The sequence below is a fragment of the Phascolarctos cinereus genome, unplaced genomic scaffold (genome assembly GCF_003287225.1).
Source record: "Phascolarctos cinereus isolate Bilbo 61053 unplaced genomic scaffold, phaCin_HiC Scaffold_5;HRSCAF=322, whole genome shotgun sequence".
In the NCBI taxonomy this organism is placed as follows: domain Eukaryota; kingdom Metazoa; phylum Chordata; class Mammalia; order Diprotodontia; family Phascolarctidae; genus Phascolarctos; species Phascolarctos cinereus.
The window spans coordinates 418,703,780-418,727,499 of record NW_027555958.1 but is presented as its reverse complement, the minus strand read 5'-3'; the positions used below and the strand labels follow the sequence as shown (position 1 = coordinate 418,727,499).

Genomic DNA, 23,720 nt, shown 5'->3' with positions numbered 1-23,720 from the left:
TGTGTGCGACTTGTCCTTTCTTCAAAGAGCTTATCATGCATCTGGTTGGGGAACTAGATATCTGCGCAAGAAAAATAATTATCTTAAAGAATGACAAACAAATAGGACAGATACAAAATGACACTGGAATTCAAAGAACTTTGGGCAGAAATGCTCAGGGAAGATTTCATAGAACAGGTGGGGTACGTAAGCTGGGCAGGATTTTTGATAGCTGGAAAAGCGTGGAAGGCCATTCCAAGCAAGAAGGCATGGCATGAGTAGGAAAGGCCAAGGCAAATAAACTGAGGCTTAAAGAGGTTCATTGTTTTCTCTACACCATTAGTAAGAAGTGGAGCTGGGGGACAGCTAGATGGCGCAGTGGATAGAGCTCTGGCCTTGGAGTGAGAAGGAACTGAGTTCAAATCCAGTCTCAGACCCATGATACTTAATAGTTATTTGATCATGGGTAAGTCACTTAACCCCAATCGCCTCACCTCAAAAAAGAAAAAAAGTGGAGCTGGGACTCAAACTAGGGTCTCCAAGATTCCCAGTTCTGTGCTCTTTCTACAATTTCTCTGATATGACCTTTGGACTTTATTAGGGTCGTTCTTTTTTCCCAAAACAAATCATTGTTTAATGCTCCAATGCTCAATGCTCCATTGTTCAATGTTGAGTAGAGAACAAGCAAATGGTGAAATAATGCTGTTCTGCCAGCATTCAGAAAACTCCACTCCCAGTTCCATGGGCACCTAACTAATTTCTGATTAGCTTTAGTGTTTTCTAATATCAAGGGTTGTGGGGTGAATGTCACCCAGCTTCCTTTTATCCCTATTGGTGGGGTGGTATCCGTTAAGACCCTTTGACTCTCTGGATATCTGTGGTTTTAATCCTTGGTCTGTTTTGGCTCTTATATGAACAAGTTCTGTTCACAACCTCGTTACGTTTCCAGAGTTTCTATTCTGCCTGGGCAAATGATTACCCGAGAGATGAGATACACAGGAAGATGCGATGCCCAACATCAGATGAGAGTGTTTCTAAAACTTGAGGTTTTGTGTTTTTTTGGCTTTTTTTTTCTTCCCCCAGTGCTTTGATCTTTAGCCTGGTGAGCATGTTTGCAGCTGCATTTGAACAGCTCAAGTTCACTATGAATGCAGAGCCTGGGAACCTGGGTCCTGGCTTGACTGTGGTCTCAAAGACTTGCTATATTTGGTTCCCTTTTGGCCTTTCCAGGAACATGGTGACATTTTGCCCAAAGCAAAGCTGTTATTTATTTCATGAAACTAAATCTCTCACCATCTGAAATCAATTCCTCTACTAATCCAAGTCAAAATAGCTTTTTGAGACTGAAACCACCACTGTTGGTTTTGACTCTCTCTGATTTCTCCTTCTTTCTGATTGCCCCTTCTTCTTCCCAGAAGAGACCAGAAAGTCCCTGCAGGTTAACAAGCCTAGTTAGAGCCCCTGCAAGTTTGATGTGGTTTCTGCTCCCCTCCCTTAGTCAGCTATCCAGTTCTGTCCAATCCCAGCTGAAAAGTGCTTTTCTTCACTCCTTGAAGAGTTACCGGTTGGTTTTCCAATTTGACATCACCGTCTAGTTAACATATAACATTGTTAGGAGCATTTGAGTTGTAGAATGGATAAACCTTGGCCTTGAAGCCAGAAATACTCAAGTTAATAGTAATTATCAGTATTATTGTAATGACAAATGATAATAAAAATAACAATAGCTAATATTTCCATACCATTGTAAGATCTGCAAAACACTTTACATGTATTATCTTACTCAAGTTCTACCTTTGACCACATACTGGCTATGTGACCAAGGGCAATTCATGTGGCATCTCAATGCCTATGCCAGCTCTTGAAGACTTGGACTTGTACAGAAGGTGCCAACCAACTCTCGTCAAAGGAATTTCCTCACCCTAGAATTTCCTAGTTTCTTTAGTATTGCTATTAATTTTCTTTCACAGATATCTAGCTCCCCAACAAGATGGAGGAGAGGACAAGTCTTGCATGTCTTTTTATTTTCCACTGCATCTATCCTGATGCCTTGCATTGTCAATGCTCAAGAAATAGTCACTTAAGATTGGACAGTCAATCAACAAACATCAATTGAACCAATGGACCATACAGCTTAAGCGTATCAATTTTGGTTCAGTTCAATAAGGATATATTAAGGACTCATTCTGTTCCAGATGCTAGGGATGTAAAAACAAAAACGAAAGTGTATGTGTAAATTTTAAAAGTTTATCTTCTACTAGGAGGAGGGGAAACAACATTGATACAAATAAATAGCTACAAAATACACAGAAAATAAATGTAAAATAATTTTTCAGGGGTCTATAATTTCCTAAGTGTGAAGACTGGTTCCCATAAAAAAAAAAAAAACTCATTTAAGGCATTGCAGAAGGCTTAGAGAGATTGAGGGCAAGGACTATCTTTTGCCTTTTTTTGTATCCCCAGTGCTTAGCACAGTGCCTGGCACATAGTAGGCCCTTAATGAATGCTTATTGATTGATGTCACACAGCTGATATTATTAGAATTTGAACTTGCTTCTTCCTGATTTCAACACCAGCACTCTAGCACTAACCATAGTTTACTCTGGTAACCCCGGAACCACAGGGTCAGGATTAGTTTAATTTCTGGAGCTTACAATTCTATCACTTTTTAATTTTAAGTTAATATTGATACATTTAAATTTCCTGCCTGCATGTCCATTGTGTTCCTCAAGGGAGATCAATAAATATTAATTGGTTTGAATTGCTTTCAACTAGAAGCAATTTTAGTAGCTGGGGCTTTTGCAGCTGCCAGCTTGTCCCCTGATACCAGGTAAATCTTTCACACAGTGGGTGTGGCCAGGAAATAAATCTGTAGATGTTATCAGTTTCCAGCCTTGCGATTCCCACATGACCAACAAAGTTGGGGGTGAAGGGTGGGGAGAGGGGGAGGGGAGAGAAACCATCTACACTAGCAAGCAGTATTTACTAAATCCATCGAGACAAAAATTACCCTCTTGTGCTCTAGCCTCAGTCCCAGACTCCCCAGAGACCCAGCATACTCTCTATTGGCCAATTGGGATGCTTTTGAATTCTCATCTCAACAATTCCTATTACCTAATATGTTTCTTCCTAAAATCTCAAAAAAATGAAAAACTTTATCTACCACCCTGAAACCTAAAGAAAGACAATTTAGCAATCCCTCTTGTGAATGAATTTTTAATGTTAAATTAAAGTTAATATTTACATGGACCCTACATTTGGGCATTCACCTTTTTAAGGGCAGGGAAGAATAAATCCCTAGAACTGCCTTCTTCAAAGGGAAATCTTGGACAGTCTAGAAAGGGTCCCCAAATTTAAATAGGGTACACCACATAAACATAAATGGATGAGTATTAGTTTTTTTGTTCTTTGTGTTTTGTTCCACAAACCCTAAGAATGACGTTCTTGTCAGTTCCACCTGCTGATTTCAGTTGGGCCAGAAGCATGAATGCACATTTTGGAATAAGCATGAAGGGACAGCTCAGCTACAGTTTGGAAGGCATCCTTAGCAAGGCAAGGACCCAGCAGAGGTGAGAGATTAGAAGACATTTTGACAGAGGAAGTTCCTTAATGAAAGACACTTACCTTCTGGGAGACTTCTTGCCTATCAATGGGGAAAAAAAGAAACAAATGTCATCAACAAAAATAGGTAAGAAAATGATACCAAGATTCATCATACTTTTATTAAGGAAGGCTTCAGAAAGATTTTCCCTTTCCACCTCCAACTATTTTTTAAAATTCAACTCAACTAAACCTTTACTATGTCTACTCTATAGACAATGCTGGGCCTGGCATATGTTCCTTTTGAAGTTTACTGATTAGAGATATTAATTCTAAGAGACCTAATAAATGTGATCTAACTGTTGGTACCATTATCAGAATTTGACTACAGGTAATGATGAGTGATGGAGTAGGTTTGGAGTAGTTGGAAGCCTTGGGTTGAAGCTTTGGGCAAGTCACCCAATTGTTCTAGGCCTCATCTATAAGATCAGAAGATTAGACTCATTGAGAGACTAATGTCCTTTCAAGCTCTAAATTCTCAAAGTGACAGGGAATACTGGGCTAGAGGGGACCATGGGTCTGACCCAGAATGACAATGCTTGTATCTTCCTAGAGGCTGTCACACGATGGGACGACCGCTATATTTGGAGGCAGAGAACCAACCTTCACATCCTGGCTTTGCTCCCTGCTCCCTGAGTGACCTTTGGCAAATCACTTGATCTGTCTGGATTCCTCATATATAAAATAAGAGAACCGGACTAGGTCATCTCAAGCTCTAAATCTCTGGTCCTTTGGGACCAGCTCTTGCTCTAGGCAGAACTTCTTAAACTTTTTTGGTGTCATGGAACCCTTTGGCCATCTGGTAAAAACTATGGACCCCTTCTCAGAATTATGTTTTTAAATGCATACAATAAAATAAAATAAACAATATAATATAACACAATAAAATAAAACAAAAATATGAGAAAGGATTACAAAAGAAAAAATTATGTTGAATAAAGATTGGATTTTCCCATGGGTTCCTTGAAATCTATCCACAGACCCCTTATGAGTCCATGAAACCTAGGTTAAGAACTCTTTCTCTAGGGGAGCTGGAGCAAAAAAAAAAAAAGATCATTATAGAAATAGTCCCAGGAGAAAAATTTCTTCCCAACGTTCATTTTGTTGATAATGTGGCTCAGGTGCAACTAATACATTCATTCGAAAAAGCAACTACTATTTTATTGTTGTTGTTCAGTCATATCTGACTCTTTGTGACCCCATTTGGGGTTTTCTTGGCAAAGATACAGGAGTGGGTTGCTATTTCCTTCTCCAGTTCATTTTACAGACGAGGAGCTGAGGCAACAGGGTGAGTGAGTTGCCAAGGTCATAAAGCTAGGAAGAGTCTGAGGCCAGATTTGAACTTAGGAAGATGAGTCTTCCTGACTTCAGGCCCAATGCTCTATCCACTGCACCACCTAGTGTTCTATCTATTATTTTATGGTAACCCGAATTACCTATGACTTCTGTAATCTGTCTGGGCTTCTCTTCATTACCGTATCTGTAACTAGTCTAACTACTATTGGGTATTAGGGACAAACAGACAAAAACAAAAGTTTCTGCCCTCAAGAAGCTTGAGCAAGAGATAAAGATCAAGCCAGAAATATGATTTTATCTGTAGAAAAACATGAACAAAAATATGTAGCCTTCTGCTTTTCTTCTGTATCATATCTGACTTGTCTCTGGCCTCTCATGTATGTTGTCTCCTGCATTAGAATGTGAGCTCCTCAAGTTTGTATTCATACTGCTTTGTACCTAATAAGCATTAAGTAAATGCTTTTTCATTCATTCATTCATTCATTACAAATTTTGTTGCCTATTTTTATGTGCTTTTCTCTCAAGTAAAAAACAATGAAAGCTACAGCTGTACATCAATAAGGGTCCAGTCCTATAGAGAGAGCTTATTTTTAGAGAAAAGGGAACTAAGTGGGTATGTGTTTAGTTTCAAGCCCTATTCTCATCCTGTGCATGGGTTCATGTGGAAAACTCTCCCAACCACAAAACATACACAACAATGCATTAGTTTGAATGAAGGCCAGTGGTGGATTCAGGCCACATCTGGTTAGGGATTTAAGTTTTTATTCTGGTTTTGTTATTATGCAACCAAAAAAAGTTGTCCCTAAAGCACTTCTGCCTCAGTTTCCTCCTCTGGTACTTGCTGACCTTACAGTGATGATAAAAGGTACGAGAAGTTCTGATTTGTGCAGATGCTCAGCCAGTCCTTGTGATACAGGAGATTGAAAAATGTTCTCCACTCTACCATTTCCCCCTCTTATTGTGTAAAAGGGAACCAGCTAAGCAAAGGTTAAGAGGAAAGACATGCTTCTGGTACCCTTCTATGTTCTAGTCTCATCTTGGGCTGGGGAGCAAAAAGGAAACCATTACTGAACCTATTATATTCTGTCTTGGTGGGAATGTGCTTGGAGGGGAGAGGAAGGGAAATGTTCCCAGGTCCAGATCCTAAGGCTCTTGTTTAGGTCAAAGGCTCTGGGTGGACCTCTGAAGGGCTGTATGGGAACTGAGCCTTTCTACCAACCTGTAGTTTCCACACTTGGACCTCCCTCCCTTCAGTTTCTCACATTCCCTTCCCAAGTTTCCTCAGCATTCTCACTTCTCTTAGACTCCTCAGACCTTTTAATCACTTTCTCTGCCCCACTGGGTCCTTTCCTCTCTCCATCAAATTCCTCTTTCCCCTAACTCCCTGCAGAAGGAAGAGAAAGACAAATTCCCAAAACTTCCACATTTCCTGACCCCCCTGAACCACAGGGTGTTTATTTTTCTTCACAAAAAAGCAATGTTATAAACTGGTTAAGTTCCCAGCTAGCCCATAATATAACTGAAATACCACATGTTTTCAACATAGTCATGTGCTGTTTTTTCATTGTACGTGAACCATATTTCAGTTACATTTTTATTTAAATAACCACCTCAGATCTATTTAGCTAACCGCCATTTGCAACGCTCTTGTTATGAAGAAACCTGTTTTGAGTTCCAAGCAATTTGCTTGCAAACAAACTCTTGAAAGTCTGGCCTATTAGTAAATTGGGACTATCTATGTTAGAATTCAACTCAACAAATATTTATTGGGCACCTACTATGTGCAATGTGCTATATTAAGTTCTACGGGAGGGGAAGAGAATGAATAAGACATGGTCCTCATCCTTAAGGAGATTACAATCTGACAGGGAGCATTTTTTTCTAAATCTGAGCTTTTTAAAAGTAGCTTTACGGCAGTCCTAATTGCCTATGAATTCTGTGATCTTTCTGGGCGTCTCTTTTCTTCGTTGGCATAACCGTAACTAATTTAGCTTTTATCTGTTTCCTGTTTGCCCCCACTTTGAAATTCCCACAGCGGTGGCACGTCAATCATCATGCTATCCGTCTGAGATCTCGTACAGAAATGACTCTGGGGGAGAAGACTGAAAAAAAACAACCCACCACCTTTCTCATTACCGCCAATTTCAGCCTTGGCCAAACTCCTTGTTGGATAACATAGGCTCGGACTGTTCAGGCATTGAAATGTAGACGTAAAGCATCTCCTTATTCAAAATCTTTAAAGGCTGTCTAGGCAAATGGTTACTTCAGGGGTCCATGAACTGTTTTCAGAGCACAACCTGTTGCCAGGAGGAAAAGAGCCCCCCAAACAATACATGGAAGCTGCCCACTCCTTTACCCTTTTATTCTGGGTTGCAGGAGGCAATGAGAATTAATAGGGAACTATGAGATCATAGGATCATAGATTTAAGGCTGGAAGGACTCTTGAAGATCATCTTATATAATCTTATCATTTTCAAATTGGATCATACATTTAGATCTGGAAGGGTCCTTAAAGATCATCTAATCTACCCTCCCTACCCCATTTCACAGATGAGGATCCTGAGGCCCTGAGTGGTTAAGTGAACTACCCAAAGTCACAAAGATAGCATGTGGCAGGTCTCGGATTTGAACTAGGGACAGTATTTGAGCCAAGATTCCAATTCCAAGGCTAGCATATGTTCCAATGGACCGTTCTGCTTCATGTAGGTAGGTGTAAGGTGGGCAATAGTGGGGGTTGATGGATGTGATCTCCTCTGGTGAAGAATTCCATAAGAACCTTCCTTCCTCTGGCCTCCCCTGACCTTATACCTGAGGCAGTCTCTCTTACCTTGGTTCAGGATGGAAATCATGATCAAAGCCAATAACAGTGGCCATATTGATCTGAGTGCTTTAGTTGCATTTAGTAGACTTGTATCCAGAGTACCACTCAACTTCCCTCCCACCCTGGACAATGCCATGAGTGACCTGGAGAACCTTCAAGGACCCCTGGTAGCCTATGGACAACACATGGGAACCCACTAACTGAAAATCACTTTTAAAAGGTAACATCCTGTAAACAGGACAGATTAATTCATTGGGTACTGAGGAATTTCAAATAGCAATGCAGTGCGAAGGCAGCATTGGCTAAAATAAAGGTTTCTGGGCAGTGGATGATCTGTACTCATCAATGGACCATTTGGAGACGTTAATGCCTTTCTTTTAAATACACAATTTAATTTCACCATTTTATTTTTTTCTGCTAACCAGGGCTAGGTGGTCTGTTGTTAAATGTGATGCCAGAAACATCGAAAATGATACATTTTTACATAGATCTTGCTGTTAAAAGTGTGATTTCAAAATAACAGGTTTAGCCAACACTTCAGGTTGTAACACACTTAAAAGACAAGGTGAGTCAGAGTTATAGGAGTGGTACTCGGATTTTTTTTTCCTTTTTTGGTGGCTTTCAATTCTGCTTTGCCCCTACTGAGCTGGTATAAACTACTTTGAAACATCTATCCCCACCCTTCTGTCTTCTTCTCCAGTTGTCTTTTCCCTCCCAGAGAGACTAGGTAGCAGGAAGGTATGGTGCTACAAATACACTGAAGTCGGTATTTCTTCATTCACCAGCCCAATGAATCCAGAACAAAATTTAGGGCTGGTTCCTAAAATCTCAAAAAAATGAAAAACTTTATCCACCACCCTAAAACCTAAAGAAAGACAATTTAGCAATCCCTCTTGTGAATGAATTTTTAATGTTAAATTAAAGTTCATATTTACATGGACCCTACATTTGGTTATTCACCTTTTTAAGGGCAGGGAAAAATAAATCCTAGAACTGCCTTCTTCAAAGCAAAATCTTGGACAGTCTAGGAAGGGTCCTCAAATTTAAACAGCATGCATGCACCATACAAACATATCTTTGCTGTAAATGGTTAAGTATAAGAAAAAAACATTTGGAGTTGACTTCCACTGTCCACGGAATATATTCCAGGGATATTTGCTCTTTTAAGGTACTGAAGTAAATCCAATGAGCAAGATCCAAATGCTTAAACTCAGTATGTCCAAAATAGAACTCATTATCTTTCCCCCTAACACCCCACACCAAACCTGCTACCTTCCCTATTACCATAGAGGGCAACACAATCCTCCCAGTCCTTTAGGCTCACAACCTAGAAGGTGTCCTGGACTCCTCACTGTCTCTAACTCCCCATATCCAAGCTATTTATTGCCAAGGCCTACTGATTTCACCTTTGCAATATCGCCTGAATATGCCTTCTTCTCTCCTCTAACACAGCCACCACTCTGATACAGGCCCTCATCGCCTCACACATAGACTATTGCTACAGGCTGCTGGTGGGTCTGCCTGCCCTTAATCTCTCCCCTCTCCAATCAAGCCTCCATTCAGTCACTAAAGTAAATTTCCTAAAATGCAGGTCTGATCATGTCAAGCCCTCCTACTCAATAAACTCCAGTGGTTTCCTATTGTGTCTAAGAACAACTACATAACAAAGCCCTCTATAACCTAACTGCCTCCTACTTGTCCAGTCTTTTTACATCTTTTCCCACAAAGTATAGTCTTTGATCCGGTGACACAGGCCTCCTGGTTGGTCCACAAACAAGAAACTCCATCTCTCAGCTTGGAACATTGTCTCTGGCTGTCCCCAATGCCTGGAACACTCTCCCTCCTCCACCCTGACTAGTGACCTTCCTGGCTTCCTTTAAGTCCCACCTTCTAGAGGAAGCCTTCCCCAACCCCTCTTAATTCCAATGCCTGCGTTCCGTTAACTATTCTGTATTTATCCTGTATGTAACTTGTTTTGTATATTTGTTTGTATGTTGTCTCCCCTACCAGATTATAAGCTCTTTGAGGGCAGAGACTGTCTTTTGCCTCTTTTTATGTCCCCAGTGCTTAACACAGTACCTGGAACATAGTAGGCACTTAATAAATGTTCATTCAATTGAATTGAAATGGTTGGCCATTTCAAGTTTGTTCTCTCTTCCATCAATCAGTTCTTTGCCCTCTTGTCCTTGGCCCTGGTAATCCTCAATACAAGGTAACCTCCACCATCCATGATGTTTACTCTTGATGTGGAGCCCCTGAGGACTGCTAGAGAGAGTTATGAAAACCTGGTGATTGGGTGCATTGCAAATTCAGGCTCTCTAATCTCAATTGGGCTCTCTGTCTCACTCAGGCCTGACTATATTCATAAAGTATAAATCAGATGTTAAAGGATTTTCCTGCATGAATAGGTCCTTAATAAACTCCAGATTAAGCCAAAAATCATATTAATTTGTTAGGGCTGCCATATGCTGGAGCAATTAGGAAAGGCTTTGAAGGTGTTGTCAAAGAGCACTATTGCTGGATTTCTGACCTGGAACTTTTAAGCTCTTAGATTAGATCTAGTGGTATATACCTTTGATCCCTTCCCTTCTGCCTTCTCCAGCAGATTTCGTCCAAATCATCACCTCTCTCCAATCTTTAATCTCTCCCTATCTACTGATTCCTTTCCTACTGCTTTCAAATGGGCCCAAGTTTCACTTGTCCAAAAAAATTATTAAAAAAACTTCACTAAACTGCCGAGCCACAGTTCTGTATCTTCTTCTCTCTTTCTCAGACTCCTAGAAAAAGCTATCTACTATGCAATCCCTGCTTCTACTTCCTCTCCTCCCTCTCACTTCTCCAGCCCCTAGCAATCTCTCTGGCTTCTGATTTCATCACTCAACTCTTACCAATGATCCCTTCATCACCAAATCTGATGAACATTTCTCAGTCATCTCCTTGCTTACCTCTCTGCAGTATTGGACGCTGTTGACAACTTTCTTCTCCTAAATACATTTCTGCTCTGAGATTTCAGGACATTGCTTTTTCTTGGTTCTCTTCCTACCCATCTGATCGCTCCTTTGCTGTCTGTATAACACTCCTATCCTTAACTGTGGATTTACCCTGAAGGGTCTTTCCTACTCCCCCTTCTCTTCTATCTCCAGTCTCTCACTTGGTGACCTTATCAGCCGCTATGTATTTAGTTACAAACAGATGACTCCCATGTTGGTAGACTCACCCTCCAGGCTCTCTGATCTCAATTGGGACCAAAAAAGTTCCTACTGCATTCTTCAAACTAACTGTCCTGTGGGCCTCTGAACCTCATATGTCTAAATCAGAACCAAGTAGTGGTCATTTCAAACTCACCCTCCTCCCAGCTTCTCTACTTGTATTAAGGGTATCACTATCTTTCTATTCACCCAAGTTCATAACCTTGGTGTCAGACTCAACTCCTTGCCTTCACTCATCCCACATATCTAATCAGTTGCCAAAGGTTGTTATTTCTACCTCTACAATATGACTTACATCTGTTCCTATCCCACTATCCACATACCACCACCTTAGTTCAGGCCTTTGACACCTCTCACGTAAATTATTATAATAGCCTCATAATTAGCAGCGTTGCCTGAGACCTCTCCCCATGCCAATCCATCCACCACACAACTGCCAATGTGATTGTCACAAAGAAAGTTTGGACCATGTTACTCTCCTCCTCAGTAAACTTCAATGGCTCCCCATTGCCGATAGGATCAAATATAAATTCTTCTGTTAGACTTTTGAAGCTCTTCACAACCTGGTTCCAACTTACCTCCCTAGCATTCTTTTACATTATGGCCCTTCATATATCCAGTGGTCCAATCAAAACTGCCTTATTGTTCCTCACACAAATACCCCATTTACCATCTCTTTGCCTTTTCACTGGCTGTGCCCAATGCCGGGTGTGCATTCCTCTCTCACTTTCACTTCTCAGAAGCCCCAATCTCCAATACTCAGTTCAAGTGCCATCCTCTTCATGAGATGTCTCCTAATTCTCCATGCTGTCAATGTCATACCCCTCAAAAAAAATCACCTTGTACCTATTTTGTATATAACTATATATTGACACAATTTCTCCCCCAGTAGAATGTAGTGTCTTTGAGGACAGAGACTGTTTCACTCTTTTTTTTTTTGTATCCCCTGGTGCCTGGCACATAGGAGGTCCTTAATAAATGCTTGTTTATTGATTGCCCAAGTTCACATAGTTAATAAATGTCAGATCTTTTGACTCTAGTTCCGTTACTCTGTTTACCATACCCACAATGAAGCAATACCTGTAGAATTTGTTACACCATTTTGTTTTAGATTTTTCCTGTATACTTAGAAAAGTAGCATGGTGTGAGGTGGTGATGTCAGACTCTAATAGAAACGAGGCCAGTAATCCATACATAAGGATCACTGTGAACCACCTATTGACTTAGTTTTAAAATGTGATATTCTTTATGTTGTATTGTCTTTCTATTTATTTTAAATGTTTCCAATTACATTTTAATATGGTTTGGACCATGATCAGGAGTATTGTGGACCACATGTAGCCAGCTGGTCTCATATTTAATACCTCTGGTGCAGGGGATGAACAGTTTACCTCAAAGCCAAGAAAATCCAGATGCAAGTCCCATCTTTGACAAGATTGGCCATGTGACCCTGAACAAATCATAGCTTAATGCTATAGGCAGAGAATTTGCTACCTGCATTGGCAAAAGGAGTTTCCTATGCCAAAGTAATTACAGGTCCTGTCTTTGTCCCTATACCTATTAATCATTCTATTGATTATTTGAATATCAAATATTGATATTTGAAATTATTCTATCCTCCAATAACCTCTATGAAACAAGGGACTGTTTCATGTTTTATATTTGTATCTCCCAAAACCTTGCCTAACACATTTCCCATAGTAGACCCCTAATTAATTTTTGTTGAGTTGAATCTAATCTCAATGGATTCTCAGCATGAAAATGCAGGAAAGAAAGTTCTAGGATTGTGTGTTTTCCATCCAGAATTTGCACCAGATATACATTAAATAAATTGCATCATGCAGTTGACTGGTTCCAAAAATTATGAGTATGGGGGCAGAGCACATGAAGTCCTGACTATTTCTAAGACCAATTGATCTTTATAGAACCTGGAGCTGTGTGTATTTCTCAGTTGAGACTTTATCTGAACCTACTGTGTTCAGTTTCTTGAGAGTTTATGTGTTTTCTTCTGTTGCATTTGAAAATTAAGGTAAACTTAGAAAGGATGATCTGAGCCTGATTGATTTATTAGTTAGGATAGCAGTAACCAATAAATTGGGTCAATAGCCTATCTCAATGACCAAAGACCCCGAGGTAGGGCTCACCAGCCTTCATTTGGGGGAGTACAAGTTGGGTAGGTGGGGGAAACAATGCTATTGGTTACAGGGTAAACAACATCTTGGGAGTGGAGACAATGATTGGTTATTTTAAAGAAAATGGGCTAACCCCCATGTTGGGCTAGTAACCACCCCTCTCTGACAATTAAGGAATGTCAATTGTTTTATGGGAGCCATCTGCATCTAGCAGACCTTATTAGCAGACTCTCTGGTGCCTAGGGTTTGTTAGGGAGATAATTCCCTACTTAATTGTACAAGGATAGGTAAAGATGAATAATATTTCTTGTGGCAATATGCCAGAATAGCTTGTAGACCTTTAAAGATAAGATATGATAGATAACAGTTTTTCTGTTAATTATACCTTTGAACTAAGAACAAGCTGGCTTTAAGAGATGCAGACACAATTATAAAATTTGTGTGAATCAATTACATTGTAGAATCAATATGAAAGAAACTAGAAGTAATATTAATTTTGATATTTTTACTTCCTTTCTGTTTCCATAATCCTCTCTGATTTCCATATAGAAGATAAAATGCCCTTACCTTTCTTCAGCCTCCTTGCCAGCCAAATGATAAATGCTAGCCCACAGAAAGAAGTGACTAGAGTCGCCAGAGGGATGAAGATAGGATTGTAGTTACCCTCTTTGATGGGTGATAGAATATTTCTTGACCCTAGAAGAGAAAACAACAGGACACGCATGATACAGTGATCATATTCTCCCTTGGTGGTATAAACACTCACGTTTAAATATTAAATGATGTCTAAAGTCCCTTTATCTCTAAATTCACATTCATCTATAGCACATCATGTTTCCCTTGTTCCCATTCTGGAGACTTCTAATGCTTTGTAGCAGAGTTCATCGGATATGTACGTAGAGGATCTATTTCTCTCCTTGCCTCCATATGATAGATGAGGAAACTAAATCTGTCTGATGACACTTGTGACTCCATGATAGAGACAAGACAAGAGGTCAGACTTACCAATCCAAACTATTCTTTGCCTAGATCAGAGGGTTTTTAACCTGTGACCCATGAAACACTAGCCTTTCCAAGAGAGTTCTTTTCTAGGGATTCCTAGAAGAGAGATATTGTCTTGGTATTTCACTCAAGGATGTTTGGTGGCTTCTCTATGCCATCACAGCATTGCATCAGAATTGGGAGCCAAGGGCGTGAAGAGCAATGGGACAATGTACATGGCTTCAGATGCAACCAAGTGTCCAAAGAAAATGAGAGGTTCTGTTATTATAATTTAAGCCATGTAAGTTAACATGCCTGGGTTATTAGGGACTGAAAAAAATTAAATTGGGTCTAAATGAAGTCAGGCAACCAGTCAGGGGACACTTCATTATGTTCCCATCACTTTTGGCTTTTTGATCCCCATTAATTCAAGTTTCCATAGGTTGTTGTATTGGCAAGTAGAAAGAGTCAAAGGGACTTGAGTTGGTGTTCTGCCTCAGACACTTACTAGCTCTGTGATCCTGGGCAAGTTGCTAAACGTCTCTGTGCCTCAGTTTCCTCATGTGTAAACTGCAGATTATAATAGCACTTGCTTCACATAATTGTTGTAAGGATCAAATGAGATAATACATGTAAAGCATTTTGCAAATCTTTAAGTGCTATTATTATGATGAGCAGATGCTTTAAATTCCCCTGAGTGCAATGAATGGCAGCTTGATCCATTCTCTACTTGTCCTTGTCACTTAAAGGGAGCAAAAGGATGACTCCATAACCTCATCCTTTAGAACTAGTCAGGGGAAGAGTTAAGAATTGCCCCGAGAAGAATGCAGACTCTCCAATCATTTGTCTCTATAAGCACATTTGGGTGAATGTTTTGACATTCAAATACTTGCTTTATCACTCAGGAATAAAAAAGTGACCAGGACCTGAAAGGCATGGCAAGATGGAGGTAACTAGGCAACAGAGGGTTGGGGCTGGGCCTGATGGAGCTAAGAGAAAACTTGAGAAATGTTTGTATGCAGTACCCCCAGCCCCAAGGGAGCAGCCCTTGTCCTCTCTGAGCAAACAGACACCTCAAGGTGCTCTAGAGCCAGTCATCCAAGTGCATTCTGGGAGCTTCCTTTAAGTGATGAGAAGAATCTGCACTGACATCCCCCCTTAGTCAGCTTTCTCACAGTTTTCTTCCACTGCTACTTAGCAATACAGGCATACAACCTCTCTTTCCAACCTTATTTCACACTTCTCTCCTAATTCATACAGGTGCCTTAGTAGGCACTTTCCATTCCCTATTCATTCAACAAATAATACCTATTTGAGCACCTACTATGCTACATGTTGTGGGGGACATAAAAATGTATGAGAAATTGTTCCTACCCTCAAGTAGTTTATAGTCTTGTAGGGAAGCTGAAATATGTACAAATAACCAGAAGGCAAGGCCGGATGTAATCGGAGTGCTACAAAGCACTCTGAGTTCATTTCCGGGTGGATTTCAGAAAGGTCCATGAACTTGGATGGGGAAAAAAAAACTATCTCTTTATTTTGACTGAAATTTAGCACTTCCTTCAATTATGAATGCAAAAAACCTCTGGGGATCAGAGTAAGCTTTTTGAAGGTAGAGACTGTCTTTCTTTTTGTTTGTATTTGTATTCCCAGCACTTAGCAACATGCCTAGCACATAGTAAGCATTTAATAAATGCTCCATCATCTATGATCTACCTATTTATCTATCATCTATCTGTCTGTCTCATTTATCTTTACCAATCTACCAGAGGGGTCCATGACGCAAAAATTGTTAAGAACCCTTGAGTTGACGTGATTGGGAAGGGCTTCATGGAAGAAGTGGCATTTTGAGCTTAGCCTTGATGGATGAATAAGATTTATAGGTAGAAAATGGGGGAAAGGACATGGAAAGGGGGATAGGATCACTATAGTTAGAAAGAATGACATGAACAAAGGCACATAGCCAGGGAAGCATAAGATGAGTTCATGGAAATACAATGCTTCTAGGCAGCTAGTAGATCATATGCTGTTCCTGCAACTTGGATTTTACTATGTTTATTTTATTTGTTGCCAAAACTATTTATTGACACAGACTTTTGGTGGGAAATGTTCAGCATACGTTAATATCTGGTATGATACAGTTCCAGGGACAGACTATGCCTTCCAATGATGAGTATAGTTAAATATAGAGATTTATTGCTAGTCAGAAACTGATGGGAGAGCCCAAAGGTACCTGAGGCAGAAATAATTTAGTCAGATATTGGTCAAGATAGAAGAAAAAAGCTGAAACATAGCGGAAGAGAATCATTGAATTTCCTTGATTGGAGAGAGAGAGACAGAGAAAGGGAGAGACAGAGAGAGGGAGAGACAGAGAGAGGTACAGACAGACACCAAGAGAGAGAAAAAGATACATCTAACAAAGGGACTTACCTTCACATATTGGCTTTGGAGATGACCAGTTTCCAGATGTTTCACATGTAGTTTCCGCAGCACCTATTAAGGACATTCCTTCTGAGCAGCGGAATGTACATTTGGAGCTGAAATTGAAATGTCCCAGGGGGTGAGTACAGTTCATAATTCCCAGTTCTGGTGTCATCAAAGGCTCACAGTGAGTCCCTGAAACAAAAAAAAGAAAACACACATGTCATCTGGCAGAGACTTTCCATGATTTATAGGTTTCAATATAGAATTGCCCAGAGCAAATCTGAAATTTATTTAACCTGTTTCTTTATCTATAAAAATGAGGAAGTTGGACTACGTGACCTTTGAGGTCCCTTCCAATTCTAGCTCTCTGATCCTAAATCCCTCCAATAACTTTTCCATACTCCTCATCCTACCCCCATTGTTATTCATTCCCTAACATTTACCCCCATTAGGAGAATAGGAATAAGGGCTATTCTACAGTCAGGAGAAGAAAAACACCTTGGTGAGGGAAACACTACAACAGAAAGGTGGACATCTGCCCCAGTGTATGTCTTCACTTTCTTGGTCAAATTCAAACCCTTTTATTTTTTTCTAGAGACTACTCTGAAATCTCTGCCTCATAAATACCTATGTACCACATTTAACTCATTTAAATTCATCTTTACCCAATCCAGTGGCACCTTCTCTGTCCTCATCCTTCTTCATATTTTGGAAACATTTGACATTGTTGACTTGCTAATATTAATTTCGTCATTGGCTTCCATAACACTAAACTCACCTGGTTTTCTTGCTACCCTTATGACAGCTTTCTCTGCTTTCTTCAATAACTCTATCTCCTCTCGTCTCACCCTGTACATCCCACTCCAAGGCTCTACTCTTGGCCCTCTTTATTTCTCATGGTGACTTCCCCCTTGGTGATCTGATTCAGTCCTACAACTTTGATTGCTCCTAAATCTGTATGTCCATCAAAAATCTTGCTCATAAGCTCTGGACTTAACATTACTTATTGGATATATCCTCCACTAAAGTCCTACTGTGATTCCTCAATATGTAGAATGATATACTAGGGAAACATAAGCTCTGGTAGGTCCTTCCATGATGAAAAAGCTTTCAATGTGAGCCCAGGATAGACTATGCATATATTGTCCAAGGACCAGCTTAGCTGAATCTGTAATGTTGTCACCAAATCGTAGAGCAATGAAATCTTCTGCCATGGTAACTTTCAAACAGCATCTGCTATCATAGAATGTTTGCCATCTGTGACAATGGAGGGAATTATCTCTGTCTTAACCTCTCACTCTCAAATTCTGTAACTTTGCTTCAGTCTTTTTCCTCCCACCCACCCCTGCCTCTTAATTTCTAATGCCTTTTCTTCTAAGACCATCTATTCTGCATTTATCTGGTATACAGTAATTTATGTACATGGTGTATTATCCATTAAAATGTAAGCTCTTTGAAGGCAAGAACCATTTTTGCTTTTTCTCTGCATCCCCATTTCTTGGAGCATTGCCTAGCACATAGTAAGTACTTAATAAATGTTTATTGATTGATTGGACTCACACCTACAAAATCATGAATCTCTCAAATACTGGAAAGCTCAAACATAGATGTCCTGTTAACATCTCAAACTTAACACAGCCAGACTCCCCTTTGGCACCCCTATTCTCCACCCCCAGAAAAAAAATCCTGTTTCTCCTTACTTCTCCATTGCTGTTAATGGTATTATCATTGCCCAAATTTGGTCTCCTTATGTTTAAACCCTTTGCTGTTCAGCAACCTGCTATACTCTACATTGGTCAGGCCATATTGGCATTATTTTTTTTTGGTCTGGACGTAATATTTTAGGAAAGACAGTGACAAGCTGTGGAGTGTCCAGAGAAGGGCAACTAGATTAGTAGAGAGGAGACCTTGAGATGATGGTGATGAATTTACATCAGAATATCAGTGGCATCTATATCCTGATGACACTACCTCAGCAGGTAGGCAGGTAGGTAGCACAATGGATAGAACACTGAACTTGGAAGGCCCAAGTTCAAATCCAGCTTCCGACACTAGTTGTGTGCCCCTCGGCAAGTTATGTTCTCTCTGTTTTCCTCAGTTTCCTCATCTATAACATGGTGATAATGATAGTACCTACCTCCCAGGGTTGATGTGAGAATAATATAAGATAATATTTGTAAAACATTTTGTAAGCCTTACAATGTTATAGAAATTCTAGTTGTTATTATTATTCCTGGGTCATATTATGTTATTTCTATTCTGATTACATCTTATATGCCTCTAGTTATTTATATGTTGTCTCCCCCATTAGAAGGTGAATTCCTTGAAGGGAAGGACTGTTTTTATTTTTCTTAATATCCTCAGTGCTTAACCCAATATCTGGCTAACATATCAATGCCTCAATAAATTTTTGTTGACTAATTGACCAACTAAAGCTCATATGATGGGCTGCTGGAAAAAAAATATAACAGGACAAAGGTACCACACAGTACAACTGCTCTTGGTGTCTATGACAATGAACTGCCTTAGAGGTGGCAAAGTCTTTTAAGAATCTCAGTCAGTTGAGAGGATGCCCATCAATTGGGGAATGTCTGAGCAAGTTGTGGTATATGAATGTAATGGAACACTATTGTTCTATAAGAAATGATGAACAGGTTGACTTCAGAAAAACCTGGGAAGACTTATATGGTCTGATGCTGAGTGAAGTGAGCAGAACCCAGAGGACTTTGTATACAATAGCAGCCACGTTATGCAATGACTAAGAATGTTAAACTGAACCCTTCTGAGCATTAGGAGGATCTAAGACATCTCCAGAGGCCTCGGGATGGAAAATGCTGTCCACATCCAAAGAAAGAACTATGGAAGTTGAATCGCTCTCACTTATTTTTACCTGAAGTTGAATTTTGTTTCATCTTTCTGATGGTTCCTCCTATTGGTTTTAATTTTTACTTACAACTTCACTAATGTGAAAATATGTTTAATGGGTATGTAAATGTAAAGCCTATGTCAGATTGTGCGCCGTCTTGGGGGGGGGGGAAAAAGGAAGAAAAAATTTTCAACTCAAGAATCTCAGTCATTGAAAACTCTTTCAAGGAGCCCAAAAGTGGACCTTCTGCATGCAAAATTCCCTTTGAGAACAGGTAGACTTCTAGCCAGTTCATAGTGCTTTTCCCTTTGCCCAGACATGGTACTGACTGGATTAATGAAGCACATTCATCCTGAAATGTTACCCACCTTGACATGTTGGCATCGGAGATGACCAAGTTCCAGATGCTTCACATGTAGCTTCCTCAACACCTGTTAATACCATCTTTTCTAAGCAGCTAAATGTGCACTTGGAGGTAAAGCTGAATTCTTCCAGGGGGTGAATGCATTCCATCACTCCATGTTCTGGAGCCATTAAAGGCTTGCACTGAGTTACTTAAAAAAAAAAAAGAAAAAGAAAAAAGAAACATGAGCAGCATTTTTAGAGTTATCTTTGTCTTGCTAAATCTGCCATCTTTGGCATTTTCCCCCTTCAGTCTACTCCTTCTTCAAACCTGGCCCAGCCCATGACTCCCTGGATGACTTTCCAGACCCCAGTGGCCATCTCATGGTGGTAACATTTCCACCCTTGTGGCCTTCTTCTCTGATTGGCGAGTGTTCTTGGAACCTCCATTTAAGGAAGCACCATGCCAGCCATGTTCACTTCAGAACCCACTTAGCCTATGACTTCTGGAACCATTTCTTCACCCTTCCCCAACTTTTTCTACTTTCTTTTTTGTATTATCTTTATTCATTTAAATGTAAGCTTCTATGGGGCAGGGATGCTTTCTTTTTGCTTATATTTGTATTTGTGGAGATTAGCACAGTGTCTGGTACACAGTAAATGTATAAAAATGCTCTATTTATCTATCTCTCTACATTTACCATCAATTTCCTTTTGTGGCACCACTGCTTATTTGTTGTGTCCCCAACCTTTGTATTACCTTCTATTCTTCTTTCTTTCTTAACTTTTAATAGCCAATTAGGTCTCATCAATTCCTTCTCTATAATATCTGTCCTCTCCTCTCTATTTCCACTATCATCACATAGGCCCTCACTACCACACACCTAGGCTATTGTGATAATTTCACATGTCTTTACAGTGGATTCATTCCCTTCTCTTTTCTAATCTATTCCATATCTATTCCATTCCTAGATACATTTTCATGCATAAATCTGACCACGTCCTTAGTATACTTAGGTTTAGAGCCAGAAAGAAACTTAGAGGCCACCTGGTCCAACCCCCTCATTTACCCACGGGGAAAGTGAGGCCCAGAGAGGTTGAATAACTTGCCAAGATCTCACAGGTAGTATAACTGAGTTAGGATTTAAAACTAGATCCTCTGATGCCAAATCCAGCATCTTTCAAGTACGCCAATTCTGCTGCTATCATCACAGCTCAAAAATGCCTGGCATCCAAGGCCCTCCACAATCTGCCACCGTCATTTCTCTCTATGAATTCTATGCTGTAGTCAAACTGCACTGTTCTCTGCTCTCTCACATCTCCATTGATGAGAGACCCACAGGGAATGAACTAAATGTGAAGAAGAGAGAGTGTGGTGAGGCATGAGGCAATAGCTGTTCTGATCAGTAAGTCAACTGGAAAAGCACTTGTTTATTGCCTACTAGGTACAAGGCACCAAGCTGGGCACTAGGAATACAAAGACAGGTACTTGAAGGAGGGCTTGTCACCTGAAAGAAGGACCAGTAGGCAGAATTTGCAGAGAGGTGGATTTCTTCTTTTTTTTTATTTTATTTTTTTCTTTTTAGGCAATTGGGGTTAAGTGACTTGCCCAGGGTCACACAGCTAGTAAGTGTCAAGTGTTTGGTCTGAGGCCACATTTGAACTCAGGTCCTCCTGACTTCAGGGCCAGCGCTCTACCCACTGCACCACCTAGCGGCCCCCAGATTTATTCTTAATGGAAGGAAAAACTTCCCAATAATGAGAACTATTGCATAGAAGTGATGGAGTAGAGATGTAGAAGGAGGCATACATCATCAGCTAGGGTCACTGTATTGACTCGCTTTGCTTGACTACACTTACTTGATGCAAGGGAAGGCTTCTACCTGTAGGTGGGGGAACAAAGGGCAACCTTCACTTCGTGTTTACATACTGCTAAGCACAATGAATTACACACAGTAGACTTTTGATAAATATCTATTGTCAAATGAATGCTGTGTAACCAGTGTCATAATTATCACCAAGGAAAAGAGCAGAAGACCCAATGAGGTACCGTGTGACCTTGGGTAAGTCCTTCAGTCTCTTACCGACTCAGTTTCTCTAGCCATAAAATGAAGAGGTTGGTCTTGGTGATCTAGCCCTAACGTGAATTTTGATGTGCTGAACGAAGACAAGTGGGTGATGTGGTAGTAGATCAGGTACCAGACTTGGAATGGAGAAGACCTGAATTCAAATGTGGCCCCAGACACTCAAGCTGTGTTACCCTGAGCGAGTCACTTACCCTCAGTCCCCTCGTCTGTAAAATGAGGATAACATTCCTATTAATATTAACTAATGTTAATATTCCAGTTATCCTGATTTTAGAGATTTTACCCTCTTCCCAGGGTTGTTGTGAGGACAAGATGAGATAATACTTGTGCAGTGCTTCGCAAACCTTAAAAGTGCCACATAAGGGCTAGTCATTATTACGTGCTATAGGAGCCTTTCTATTTCTCATTCCAATTGATTGGTTTTACAAAAGAGCTTCATCATTCTTTCTCTGTGAATTTTTTCCAAACATCATTTCATTTCTTGCGATAATTTTATCTCATGAATACCAAGTTTTTAAAAAGCTGTTTTTAAAGCACAACCCAACTTTGAACCAAAGATTTTGTTATTCTAGGAGTGAACAGATTGGTACTAGTTTTTCTTGACAGAGAGGACTTTATTATAGAACAGAGAACAGAGTCTGATTCACATCACGTCCTTTGCCAATGGAGGTGAGTCTTGAGAACTGCAGCTTCATAGAATATTAGAGCTGTGAAGGACTTTAGAGAGATCACCTGCACAAACGTCCTAATTGTATTGATTAAGACAGCAAGCCCCAGAACAAGAAAGTTATTTGTCCAAGGTCATACCATTGCTGGCAGAAGCAGATTTTAATACCTTCATCTCCTGACTTCTAAAGGAAACACAGGACTCCCCCAGGGTTACATGAGATAGTCATGGGGGTTGCAGGAGGGTTGGTTGGTTTGTTTAATGGGGTTTGCAAAGCAGTTGTAAAGGTCAGAGAGATCATGGAAGATCAGAGTACATCAGGGCAAAGTGGCCTACCTTGACACACTGGCTGGAGGGATGACCAGTTCCCAGATGCCTCACAGGTTGTAGCTTCAGCACCTACTAAGTATCCTCCTTCCAAGCAGCTAAATGTACATATGGAGCTGAAGCTGAAGTCATCTATTGGATGGGTACAGTTCATCCTTCCCAGGTCTGGTGCCCTTAAAGGCTCGCACTGAATCACTTCGATGAGGAAAGAAACATGGGAATTATCTGATGGTGAACTTTCATGGATCTAAATATGTTTTCTTGGAAGTGGCCAACTCCAGAAAACAACCAGCTAGGAAGTTCATCTATTAGCATCTCCCTTTGGAGGGGGAAGCAAGGGGAAGAATGGAGGGATGGGAATGAGACTTGCTATCCCATTAGTAAAAGGAACTCCCAGTGTGGAAACTCCATCTGTCAAAGCAGATCAGCACCTAATCTTCAATGTATGGTCTTAGAGAGTTGCTGGGGCAGAGAGGAGGGCACTGAGAGGTGTTCCCAGGATTGTATAGCCGTGTCAGAGAGATGACTTAAGCCCAGTTCTTCCTGACTCCAAGGCTGGTTATCTAGCCACTAGGTGACACTGCCTCTCAGCTTCTCTTTATGGTATTCTACTAGGCGCTGAATAATGAAAGAAAGGGCCTCTTCTGTCATCAGAAGCAGCACACAGAGAAGGGTAAATTACAGCATACATGAAATAGAGAGAGGAGTAGCCAGCTCATTCCTACTCTACTGTGTCCTCACCTGGAGCACTATATAATCATAGAATTTCAGAGGTAGGAAAAAAACCACCTTTGAAATCACCTTGTTCAGCTTCCTCATCTTATGGAGGAAGACTGATGTCTAGAAAGGTTTTTACAGTATAAGATCATGGGATCTAGGCTAACTAAAAGAGATCTTAGAGTTCATTTAATCCAGCTCCTTTATGTTATAGGAAATAGAGAAGCCCAAAGAGGATCGTGATGTCCAGTATCTCATGAGCTATGTGACTT

At 40.3% G+C, this 23,720-nt stretch overlaps 1 protein-coding gene across 1 annotated transcript in view; it reads right to left on the bottom strand.

The window, feature by feature from the left end:
• The window catches only part of SELL (selectin L), a 40,921-nt gene that overhangs the window by 7,116 nt on the left and 10,085 nt on the right, over positions 1 to 23,720 (bottom strand). Inside the window, exons 5-9 of the mRNA XM_020974687.2 lie at positions 22,741 to 22,926; positions 19,677 to 19,862; positions 16,449 to 16,634; positions 13,605 to 13,733; positions 3,604 to 3,622 (exon numbers count right to left, since the gene is read on the bottom strand). Coding sequence (XP_020830346.1) covers positions 3,604 to 3,622; positions 13,605 to 13,733; positions 16,449 to 16,634; positions 19,677 to 19,862; positions 22,741 to 22,926 — 706 coding nt within the window. The remainder of the gene's footprint in view (positions 1 to 3,603; positions 3,623 to 13,604; positions 13,734 to 16,448; positions 16,635 to 19,676; positions 19,863 to 22,740; positions 22,927 to 23,720) is intronic.